This window comes from Nicotiana tabacum, chromosome 14 (assembly GCF_000715075.1).
Source record: "Nicotiana tabacum cultivar K326 chromosome 14, ASM71507v2, whole genome shotgun sequence".
Lineage (NCBI taxonomy): Eukaryota > Viridiplantae > Streptophyta > Magnoliopsida > Solanales > Solanaceae > Nicotiana > Nicotiana tabacum.
The window spans coordinates 32,763,505-32,775,809 of record NC_134093.1 but is presented as its reverse complement, the minus strand read 5'-3'; the positions used below and the strand labels follow the sequence as shown (position 1 = coordinate 32,775,809).

Below are 12,305 nucleotides of genomic sequence, written 5' to 3'. Positions count from 1 at the left end.
CAAACCAGCACCAAAATAATAGGAACAACATCAACAATAACTTATCCAAGATATTCCAACAAAATCAGATCAAAACCTAGCTCAAAACTCTTGCAAAACAATACAAACACACAAACACCTTAATCTTCACTTCCAATCTCAAGTTTTATATGTTTCTTTCATAAATTCATGTGATAAACATGTAGACATGCATAAAAATAGAAACCATATCATAATCAAATTATATTCCACAATTTCCAGCCATCACCAATCATATTTATCACCCCAAAATAGCCCAACAAAATAGTAGCCATATCTTAGGCTATTCCGATGTTATCTTGTAGTATTTTGCTTCAAACAACCTCACCAACATGGAGTTAAACACAAGAACAAGCAAGGAGATAATATATTTACCTTATAAAACAACTACAATTCGAAATCCAATCTTCTCTTAGCTCACAACTACCCTTAATGTGACAACACAATCTTGTAGAGATATTATTTCTTCTTTAAGCTAACTTGATGTTGGATTATGGTGTATTTATGTGGATCCTTGGGGGAACTATTTGGAAGAGTTTTGAGAGTGTGATGATTTAAGGGGGTCGAAAAATGAGCAAATCTCATCCCAAAAATGAGATAAAAATAGGTGAAGTTCGGTCACCATCCAAATGGATCCCATAGAGGCTGTCTGTACAGTCTCGCAAAAATACAAATATCTCTCTACTCCAATGTCGTATCGATAAAAGGTTTAATGTGTTGGAAATTAAACTTGTATATCTTCAATTTTAAAGGTGGATCACACCATAAATTTTGGTATATTGAGAAAAAAGCTCAGTGACAATATACCCTAATTTCAGTAACATTATGAACGTATCTTGCGACAATTTTTGTTGACTTTTGATTTACAACTTGCTTGACTTCAAAACTTAACATACAAATATTATATGATTCAAATATATTAAAAATGACCTCTTTAGATTATTAAGTACTCCTATTTTTACCTCAAAATGTACGGGTTATAACATCTTTGATTCGTTTAGCCTCCAACCCTCACGATACTTCCGTAAAACCTGTATTAACTCATCATTATATTTGTAAAGGTATTTAAACTCTTCGGCTTATATTGATTCACTCAATACGCATTCCAACATAAATTTACGGGGTGTAACAATAGTACCACCCTTGAAGTCACTTCAATATATCTATTGCCAAGGAAAATAAGAACGGGCTAATAACTGATCCCTAGTTAAACCCCATCATGACTGGAAAGTGTCCCGAGTCTCCTCCCACTGTCCTAACTTGGGTCTTCACTCCATCATATATGTCCTTAATATCCCTAGTGTATGCTACCGGAATACCTCTAGCCTCCAAACACCTACGTAGAACCTCCTTTGGAACTTTGTCGTACGCTTTTTCCTGGTCAATAAACACCATGTGCAAGTCCTTATTCCTCTCATTATACCACTCCACCAACTTATTATAAGATGAATAGCTTCTGTGGTTGATCTACTCGGTATGAATCCAAACTGATTCTCAAAAATAGACACGCTTTTCCTGACCCTCATCTCCACCACCCTCTCCCACACTTTCAAAGTGTGTCTTAGCAGTTTGATTTCCCTATAGTTGTTATAATTTTGGATATAAAACTCGTTCTTGTACAACGGTATCATTTTGCTCAACCTATATTCTCCGGGCATACTCAACGTCCTAAAAATGACATTAAACAACCTAGTGAACATTCCAACCTTCCCTGCCTGCATTCTTTCATAATTCTACCAGGATATCGTCAGGCCCGGTGTAACGACCCGACCGGTCATTTCGAGCCTTAGCAATCCGTTCACTAGTTCGAGGTCTTGAGTAGCTACATATTGTGTATTATGACTTGTGTGAATGGCCGGATTTGATTTTCGGATGGTTCAAAATGAATTTGGATGAGTGGTTCTCACTTTAGAAGCTTAAGTTAAAATGTTGAACGATGTTTAACTTTTGTGAAAATGACCCGTGGTGGTTTTTTTTTGGCTTCGATATGTTTGTATCGTGATTTTGGACTTGGGCGTATGCCCGGAATCGAATTCGGAAGTCTGTAGGTTGATTTGTGATGTTTTACCGAAAGTTGGCAATTTTAAGGCTTTGAGTTTTCATAAGTTTGGCCGTAGGTTGACTTCGTAGCTACCATATTTGGATTTCTGTTTCAAGACTTGGAATAAGTCCATTTTGTCATTTGGAACTTGTCCGCAAAGTTTGGCGTTATTCTGAATTGATTTGATAGGAATCAGATGCGCGGTTGTATTTTTAGAAGTTCTTGAATTTCATGTTGAATTCATGTGTTTTGAGGTTCGATTCGTGATTTCGGATGTTATTTTGATAATTTGATCACGCAAGCGAGTTCGTGTTATGTTTTTAGACTTGTATTGATGTTTGGTTTGGAGCCCCGAGGGCTCGGGTGAGTTTCTGACACATTTCTGAGTGTTTGGAAGGGTTTTAGTACTGCTGGTGTAATGTGGTACTGCATGCCTCATATTTGCGAGGTGTGAGATCACATTTGTGATGCAAGGCTAAAACCGCTAAGTTCGCATTTGCGAACAAATGGTTCGCAATTTTGATGGGGGGTTGGATAAGCTTTATTCGCATTTGCGAACAACCTGGTCGCTTTTGCGAAGTGTCTTGGGTTCGCAATTACGAACATAATGTCGCATTTGCGACTGTAGCAGGGGTGTGAAGCACTTCGCATTTGCGATGGTTTCTTCGCATGCGACTGAACATAAGAGCCGAGGGACGGGATTTGGGTCTCATTTCATATTTTACTCGGTAGGAGGTGATTTTGAAGAGGGATTTTCATCTACAAACTTTGGGTAAGTTATTCTAATCTATTTCTAATCATATTCCATCATTATATCTTGGATTTTAACATCAAAATCATGTGAATCAAAGTGAAAATTTGTGAAACTTTGTCAAGTTTTTGAAAAATAAGAATTTGAGTTTTGAGAGTCGATTTGGACCCAGATTTGAAACTAATCACATATATGAACTCGTGTGGTCATGGGTAGTCGGAATCTACCACTGGACTCGGATTTTGACGGGGAGGGCCAGGGGTTGACTTTTGTTGACTTTTGAGCAATTGTGTAAAGATCATAACTTTAATTATTGGAATTGATTTCTCTTGCAATATTTATGTTATTAAGTCTTGATTAGATTTAAGCCGAGTGGAGGTAAATTGTAAAGGAAAAGCTATTTTTGAGAATTGATTGAGGGCTTCTGAGGTAAGTATCTTGCCTAACATTGTGTGGGAGAACTACCCCATAGGGATTTGTTGGTTTGTACTATTTGAACTACGTGAAAGACGTGTACACGAGGTGACGAGTATGTACACGACTTATATGTGAAAATTTGATCAGCTTAGACTCTTAGGTTCTTATGTTCATTAAAAATGAAGTTATTTTATCATATTAAATCCTCCATTTTCTAAATTCACCCTTACGTATCTTATTTAAAGTTGATTGATTCATATTCTACCATTGTTGCCAAATAAACTCTTATATGCCTTAATTGAAGTTGTTGCCTCTTTAATTGCCATGTAGTCTCAAATCATAAAATGAATCATAATCTTTCCTTATATCACCGGGGGAGTCTTTACATTTAGTTTTGAAAATTATTTTCCTGAAATATCATCCCGCGTTTTAGCCCACCTTATCACACCGCATGGCTACTAGTAGTTCCCCAACTAGCCACGTGTATCAAGCCCACCTTATCCCGCCGCATGGGTTTCAACACCCAGACCTTATACCACCACATGTGTATCAATAATAATAACAGCACGACAGAAACCTCGTGCAAATATCATAATAATAGCACGACAGAAACCTCATGCAAACGTCATAACAACAACACGACAGAAACCTCGTGCAAACATCATAACAATCCTCTCAACAATAACACGTGTTCCAAAACATAACCACTCAACAAAATGAGTTTCACAATATGTGCCCATATAACATAACATTTCCTCAAAACAGTTTCAATATCACGACCACGCATAGCCCTCGGCTCAACAACACTGAATACAACAACAACAACAATAATAACATGAGGATACGGCAAGTAAATTTACCCAGGAACTTCAGATCACAAGGAAACGGTAGAACGAGCTCACAAAGAAAGACACAACAGAGAATAATGGTATCAACAAGAACAGCTCAACAAGGAAGAGATAATGTGTAGCAAGGATTCCACAAAAGTACAATTCGACGATAAGAGAGATAATATGAATAAATAATTCCAACTAAGGATAAGTCAACAATGAAAATGGATAACAAAACTTCAGTTAAGGTTGAGCAATTACGGAAGAGTTACAACAAGTTCAATTAAGGATAAGCAATTACGAAAAATATAATAATAACTTCAATTCAGGATAGATAATTACGGAAAAGATAGCATGGCAATAAAAGAGGCAACAACGTCAGTTAAGGCACATAAGATTTTCTTCGACAATAAGGGTAGAACATGAATCAATTAATTCCAAATAAGACACGTAAGGGTGCATTTAGTAAATGGGAGATTTAACATGACAAAACAACTTCATATCTAATGAACATAAGAACCTAAGAGTCCTAAACAGTCAAATTTCCATAAATAAGCCCGAGTACGTATTCGTCACCTCGCGTACACGGCCTTCATATGACACAATTAGCACAAATGACTCAAATCCTAAGGGGTAGTTTCCCCCACACAAAGTTAGGCAAGATACTTACCTCAAAGAAGCTAGACCGATACTCTAAAATGACCTTCTCGAGTGAAACAACCTTCAGACGACTCAAATCTAGCCAAAATAAATTCAAATCATAAATAAAACTCATAGGAAATAATTCCGGATAATAAAGTTTCAACCTTTAACAAAAACTAAAAAGTCAACCCCTGGGTCCGCACATCGGAACTCGATAAAATTCACAAAACCCAAACACCCATTCCGATACGAGTTCAACCATACCAAAATTATCAATTTCCGACATCAATTCGTCCTTAAAATCATTATTTTACACTTTTGAAAGATTTTACAAATTTTCCGCAAACTTCCAACATAATTCTCTAATTTAATGATGAAAACAAAGATAAAATCATGAAATAAATCAAATCCGGGTAATGAGCATTTATCCCAAACAACCACGTGAATAACCCGTCAAAAATCGCTCAAATCCGAGGTCTCTAGCTCAAAAGATAAAAAATGGATAAAACCCACGATTTTGGAAAATATGTTCTGCTGCCCAGCGATTTACAAATCGCGATTGCGGAAATGCAATTGCGACTGCGAAGAAGGAAATGATTACTACCCAGAAATTGTGCTTCGCGATCATGAACAAATGCATGCAATCGCGAAGAAGGGAACAACTGATGCCCCAAAGAATGTACTACGCGATTGCAAACCATAACATGCGATCGCGAAGGAGAAAATATACTAGCTGCTAAGGCTGTGCTATGCTAACGCGAAACTGTGAACGCGAACGCGGTGAAGGAGGATACACACATATGCGATCGCAGCAGAATCATGCGAACGCGAAGAGGAAAAGGTCCAGCCATCTAAACAGTCTACGCGAACGCGGAATGAACTTCGCGATCGTGTATAAGGGAACACCAGATATCAGATCTGTCACGCCCTAAACTCGGGAAGCACGACCGGCGCTCAACCGAGAGAACCCGACCGAGCAAGACTGTTAGATTTCCTTCTACCCAAACTCATCTATGAATAAAGAGGAGATGTTCTCTATTAATCAAACACTGAAAAGATTTCATTAACAACTTTTATTTCATTCCCATTAGCAGCTTCATTCATAATTTCCAAAACACTACGAATTTATAGAATTAATGAAAAACATGCTTTCCAAAGACCAACATTTCTAGTTCAATTCCCAACTTCAACCACAACCCACAACCTGTCAACGGAGCCTCTAATACAATAGAAGAGTAATATGGAAATGCCGACAATAAGGCCCCGACTATACCTCAAATTACAGTACATGAGAACAAAAGATATATGACCCCGAAATGAAGTGGGGCTCACCAAATCAGCTGAAAAGAGTGTACCACTATCACTGATCAATGTCGCCTGCTGTAGAACCACCTGCATCCATTAAAGATGCAGCACCCCCGGCAAAAGGGACGTTAGTACTATCGAATAGCACTAGTATGTATAACGCTAAAAATTCTCTTTCAAAATAGAATGCCCATATAAGAAAAGTCAACACATAGAAATAGCAAGTCACAATCAACAATATCCAAACATCCAGTTAAAACATAATAATTTTTAAAATACGAACTTCATATATAATTTTGGTTGGGAGATCATTAGCACCGATATACCACCGTCTTTGTTAGCACGAAGTCCGATCACGCACGATCGGCTAGGCCATCTCCCCACCGACAATGTGGTTTGACAGGTGATGCGAAAGAAAGTTGTTACCAAGAGTAGTACCACCATGTGCGCAACATGGCGTCTGATTTCCACCCGATCAGCTAGGTCGCCTTCCCACATATGCCGTGTGGGTTGACTTTTCCAATCCACAAAGGTTCCAGTTTCATCCTAATTAAGGGGAATAATATCACAATTTCCCAAAGGTTCCAATTTCATCCCAAATAAGGGGAATAATCACCATCCACCCCTACACCGGCACGTGTAGTTTCAGGTGTGGCCCTTATGACCCACCCTTCCTCGATTTTGCTAATGATGCTCCCAAAAATATTTTTGATTTGATTTTTAAATAGAAATGTCATAAATACAATTGTACTCACCTCAACATCTTTCACATTGTATAAATTCTTATTAGTATTTTCAGTCATTCACAACGACAATATTTCCTTGGCTTATTAGGCCATTCACAAGATTCTTTATTCCTGGCATGATGGCCGTATTTCATATTCCACTCTTTCACCTCTTTCAATTTCAAATATCACCATCAAATATCAACATGTAGAATATTTCAGAAATCATATACTTCAAATCCATTTGAAATGGGAACTTTAAACACGAATTGTTTCTTCCCAAAGAATGAGGCATACCAACCAACAATATAAACACACATGAAAAATCATAAACAATCAATACACCATTTATTCTTGCAATACTCTTCCACAGAAATGACAATGTACAATTTCAACACATGAGTATATAAAACTCGAATTACACTGGATATATTTATAAAGTAAATCATTAGTTAAAACAGCCACTGATAGGCATGAATTGAGTATAAAAGCTCTTAGGCAAATTCTATTTTTTTCCAAATCACTTTTAAAACGGTGGAGTCGAGGCTCATTTCATATTCTTTATCGCATCCTCTAAAATCATATGCACTACTAGCCACAACATAACTTAAATTCTTGGCACGTTGGCCACACTCTATTTCTTCAATCCGCTTATTTCATTTTCAAGCATCTTTAAAGATTATCAACAACAAGACACTCAATCAAGTTTTTAGGTACACATATGAGCAATTATGAGTCTTAAGCATATCAAGTTTTTCTCACCCAATTGGTATACTAGTTCTCATTTAAAACACGACTCAAAGCGACGATATTTTAATACGCAAACCATACTTTGAACATCTATCTTTCGACATAAGGCTCATTTGGAATAAACAAGTTTATAGGGAATAACCCGGAATATAGAAGTTAGGAATATTGAGCCAATCATACTTGATCTTACGAAAACATTATGGATATCTATTCTAAGAGAGAAAGTTTAGCCAACATACCTTGCTTTGAGCTTTCCTTAAATTACTATAACGTTCCGAAAATTCTAGCAATCCCAATCTATTTTGAGACATAACAAAAATTGAACCATTATTAGGAATGTATTCATGATCTCAGCTCATTTGAGCATTTTATCAAATACTAGGTGTGCAAATCTAACTACAAGGTTCTTATACAAGATTTCCTTCACTCCACAACCCAATCTTTACTTATTTGAGCTCAACAATCTTCCCACAAACCTTATTAGTACAGTATGTATAAATAATACTCTTACACCTAAGAATCATACTCCCAATCATCCATCTTTTACCCCAAACTCGAAATTGAAGACTAGGGGTTTGAATCTTACCTGTTAGATGAAGAACTTGTGGGTTTTCCTTGTTAATCTTTCAAGATTTGAGCAAGACTTGATGAATAATTAGCCTAGGGTTTCCTGTCTCTCTAAAACACTCTCCCTTCTCTCTAAACATCAGAGTTTTGCTCAAAAATGGCCCAAAGTATGTATTTAACGAAGTAGGGTTGGGTTTTAAAAACCCAAAAATGGAGCTCCGGAACAGGTTCTGCGACCCTGCGGTCGCATATGCGACCGCATAATGGTTATGCGGACCGCATATCGGTCGCATAATTGGTGTCCAAAATGACCAAAATATCTGTCTGAGTCTGCGATCACTATGCGGTCCGCATAACTATTATGCGGTCGTATAATGCACCGCAGAACAGTTATGCGGTCTCATAGTTGACCGCATAATTTCTCCCAGACTAACCCTCTCCTGCCTCACTTCTGCAGCCATTATGCAGCCCACAAAGTGATTATGCGGTCGCATAATGGACCCCTTAAATGCACTTTTTCGCCAAAAATTTTTCTTTACTTTCCGGTGCATTGTTCAACCCAAAAAGTCCGAGCCGCTGCTAACTCTCGAAATCTCAATCCGAATCCGATATCAATAAAGTCAATTCCCGGTCAAACCTCTTATCTTTCCAAAACTTTAACTTTTCAATTTTCGCCAAAATACTTCAAATTATCCTACGGACCTCCAAATGCAAATCCGAACGCACGACTAAGTCCAAACTCACCATACGAAACTATTGAAATCATCAAAACACTATTTCGAAGTTGTCTATACAAAAGTCGAATTCCGATCAACTCTTACCGATTAAGCTTCTAAAACAAGAATCCTTCTTCCAAATTGACCCCGAATCATTCGAAAACTGAACCCGGTCACACACGCAAGTCATAACACATAATACAAAGCTGTTCGAGACCTTAAGCCGTCGAACAGGTCACTAATTCTCAAAACGATCGGTTGGGTCGTTACATTCGAAATTCTAAAATAAGAATCCTTCTTCCAAATTGACCCCGAATCATTTAAAAACTGAACTCGGTCACACACGCAAGTCATAACACATAATACAAAGCTGCTCGAGACCTTAAGCCGCCGAACAGGATGCTAATTCTCAAAATGACTGGTCGTGTCATTACATTCGGAGTTTGTAGATCATTAGCTAATTGATCGGACATTGTTGTGGAGACTCAAGGTATACCTACCGCCGCGTTCGCAGGCCTCAGAGTCACCTTATGATATTTTACCTTGTATACTTTATTTCTATTTTGAAACAGTTGTACTTAGAGATTTCTTAGTGAACTCGGTAGAGCTTATGACTTGTACTAACTGTTTTTGGGATATTGTATTGTATTCGAGGTTGTTGGCTTATTATAGAAGATTTTGATTTATGTTCATTGATTTTTTTGGTTAAATTCTTTCATTAAATTCAGTAAGTACTAGGCTTATCTAGTCTTAGAGACTAGGTGCCATAACGACATACTATGGAGAAAAACTGGGGTCGTGACACCCGGTCGCTCTTCTCTTGCTCATCCTACACAATATCCCCTCAACCTCCTCAGCCTTTATACACTTACAACACCCAAAACCACGATAACTCTTGGAGTGCTCCAAATCACCCAACATAATATTTCTGTCTCCCTCGTCATTCAAGAGTTTATGAAAGTATGTCTGCCATCTCTGTCTAATATGTGCCTCTTCTACCAATACATTATCTTCCTAGTCTTTGATGCACTTCACTTGGTCCAATCATGGGCCTTCATCTCTCTCGCCTTGGCTAACTTGTATATCTTTTTGTCCCCACCCTTGGCCTCAAATTCTTCATAAAAGCATCCAAATGCCGCTGCCGTAACCGCTAACTTTGTCTTCTTCTTTGCCACCTTATATCACTCCATATTCGTCATATTCTTTTGCTCGTCTTTGCTCTCCATTAACTTCGAGTGTGTTGCCTTCTTAGCTTTCACTATCCCTTGGACCTCTCCATTTCACCACCAGTTCCCTCTGTGTCCACCAGAGTAGCCCTTTGAGGCCCCTAATTTACATCTCTCTAGCTGCTTCCCTGATACAAGTCGCTGTCCTTGTCCACATATTACTCACGTTCCCACTACTTCTCTCCATATTCCTCGGCTTCTATCCCAACTCCTGGGGTTTGTCCTTAGTCAAGGATCCCCACTTGATCTTAGGTTGATCATACACAACCCTCATTATTGAATATAAAGCGTGAAATTCTTTTTCATTTGAACATGAATTGCATGCAGACATACATACTCGTACGTATAATGTTTTGTAAATAGTAAATCCTATCTACTCTTGAGCATTCTCCTTCTTTATCCCCAATATTACATGGATGTGATGTACATATTCTATCTTCTATTTAAGTGTGAGCATCAATTTTGCGTGAAGCCTTAACAGAAAAAGAAAAAAGGATGGAATATAATCTTCATATGTATATATATATTTCATTCTCCAAATGAAGCACACAACATCATTTGCTGCAATTGTCATATAGGAGGAAAGTGACATAAGTCCCTTGAAACTATCTAAAAGCTATTGTAAACAGCATTGATATTCCTCTTATCACCTTCATCTACGGATTCGATATGTTTCTCAAGTCTCATGCATGATTACCGTTTCATTCAATCAAACGAAACTAAAATTTTAAATAACGACGATAATGACAGTAATAATATCGACGATACAAGTTTTTCCAAGAACACGTTTATTCCTATACTAAGTTGCTAGACTTATGCCAGTGATTAAATTACATGGATATATTTAGTCTTTTGCATGAAGCCACTGAATATAGTAGCATGCATGCAACCATTCGCGTCTTAGATATTCTCTTCTATCATATATAGTAGAACTATTATTGGTGGCCAGTGCTTTCCTTTAATTTAGATTTTGCAAGAAAAAAAGTTACGTTATTGCTCAATTTAATTTGAACTAGTTGCTTCTCATGCCGTATATAATCTATAAATTTAAATTATATACATTAACGATATAAATAGAATCAACAGCTTAATTAGTTCAATAAATATTTAAAACAAGTTACTGACTGCATTTTTAATAAGTTACTGCATCTATCTTCCCTTCAATTAAATGAGCGCCAAAAGAAAAAGGATACTAAGAGAGTAAGAACATCACCTTTAACGCACAAAATTTTGATGTATAAGCACATGACTAACAACTGTATATGTTAAAATGTAAGAAATTAAACAACAACGTCTAAATTCGGAATTATTTAGGCAGAAAAATAACTAGAAGCCAGTACTACTGTTATTTAATAAAAACTGAGATTTATTCGCAAAAGAGATCACAGCTTACATAACAAAACGAGAAGCTGGGGTAGAAGTGAACACATTATTTATCACTCCATAATTATATAGCTAGTTAGCTGAAGAAAATTGCAGCATAACGCTACGCACTCTTACTTTACACACACATACACACTCTCTTTTTCCTTTCTTTTTGTTGCTAAAAGTAACTAATTAATGTCCACCTCTAGCTTATATTATTATTATTATTGTTGTTATTGAAGTCGAGTATATATCGATATTTCTAAATTATTAATTAATTTAAACCCATAAAGCTCCAGCTCTTTTAAGCATTGGCTTTAAGGAGCGTTGAAGGTGAAGACTCATAACTTCACTTTCACCACCCACCAGTTCACCGCCGATAAACACGGCGAGAACTGTAGGGTTACAGCCGAGCCTCGAAAGCGCCGCTTCGATTTCTCGGCCGCCTCTCTGCATCTCATCTAGCTCGTGAACTGCAGGGTGAACGCCGAGATCACAGAACAAAGATTTAATTGTATGGCTCATACAGCAACTACTCTTGCTGAAAATCACCACTGGCTTTTCAGCTACCATTCTGCTTACTCTCTCCATTGCAAATCTTAGAAAATATTTAGGGTTTTGAATGTGAAAAAAGAGGGAGCAAATGTGGAAGGTTAAGGATATAGTGGAGTGGATGTTGTTTGAGGTTTTTAGTGACTTGTGGTTCTTTGTAGGGACGTTGAGTTTTGAGGTGAGGAAAAATGAAGGAACAATGAGACATATTTATAGAATTCCTTAACGGTGTAGATATGCTGAGGTTGCAAAAAAAAAAAAAAGAATAAAGATTTGCTGAGGTTGCCAAAAAAAGAAAATAGATTTGCTGAGGTTGCAAAAACAATTTTTATACACTTCACACTATCATAACAAGTGGAACTAATAATCTGAAAAATTAATAAAACAGATAACATCCTAT

General features: G+C 37.2%; 1 protein-coding gene across 1 annotated transcript; it reads right to left on the bottom strand.

Moving 5' to 3' along the window:
- Positions 1–11,632: 11,632 nt before the first annotated feature.
- On the bottom strand, positions 11,633–11,944 carry LOC107788163 (monothiol glutaredoxin-S2). The gene has a single exon (XM_016609816.2). The coding sequence runs from the start codon at positions 11,942–11,944 to the stop codon at positions 11,633–11,635; it is 312 nt and encodes a 103-aa protein (XP_016465302.1).
- Between the last annotated feature and the right edge of the window lie 361 nt (positions 11,945–12,305).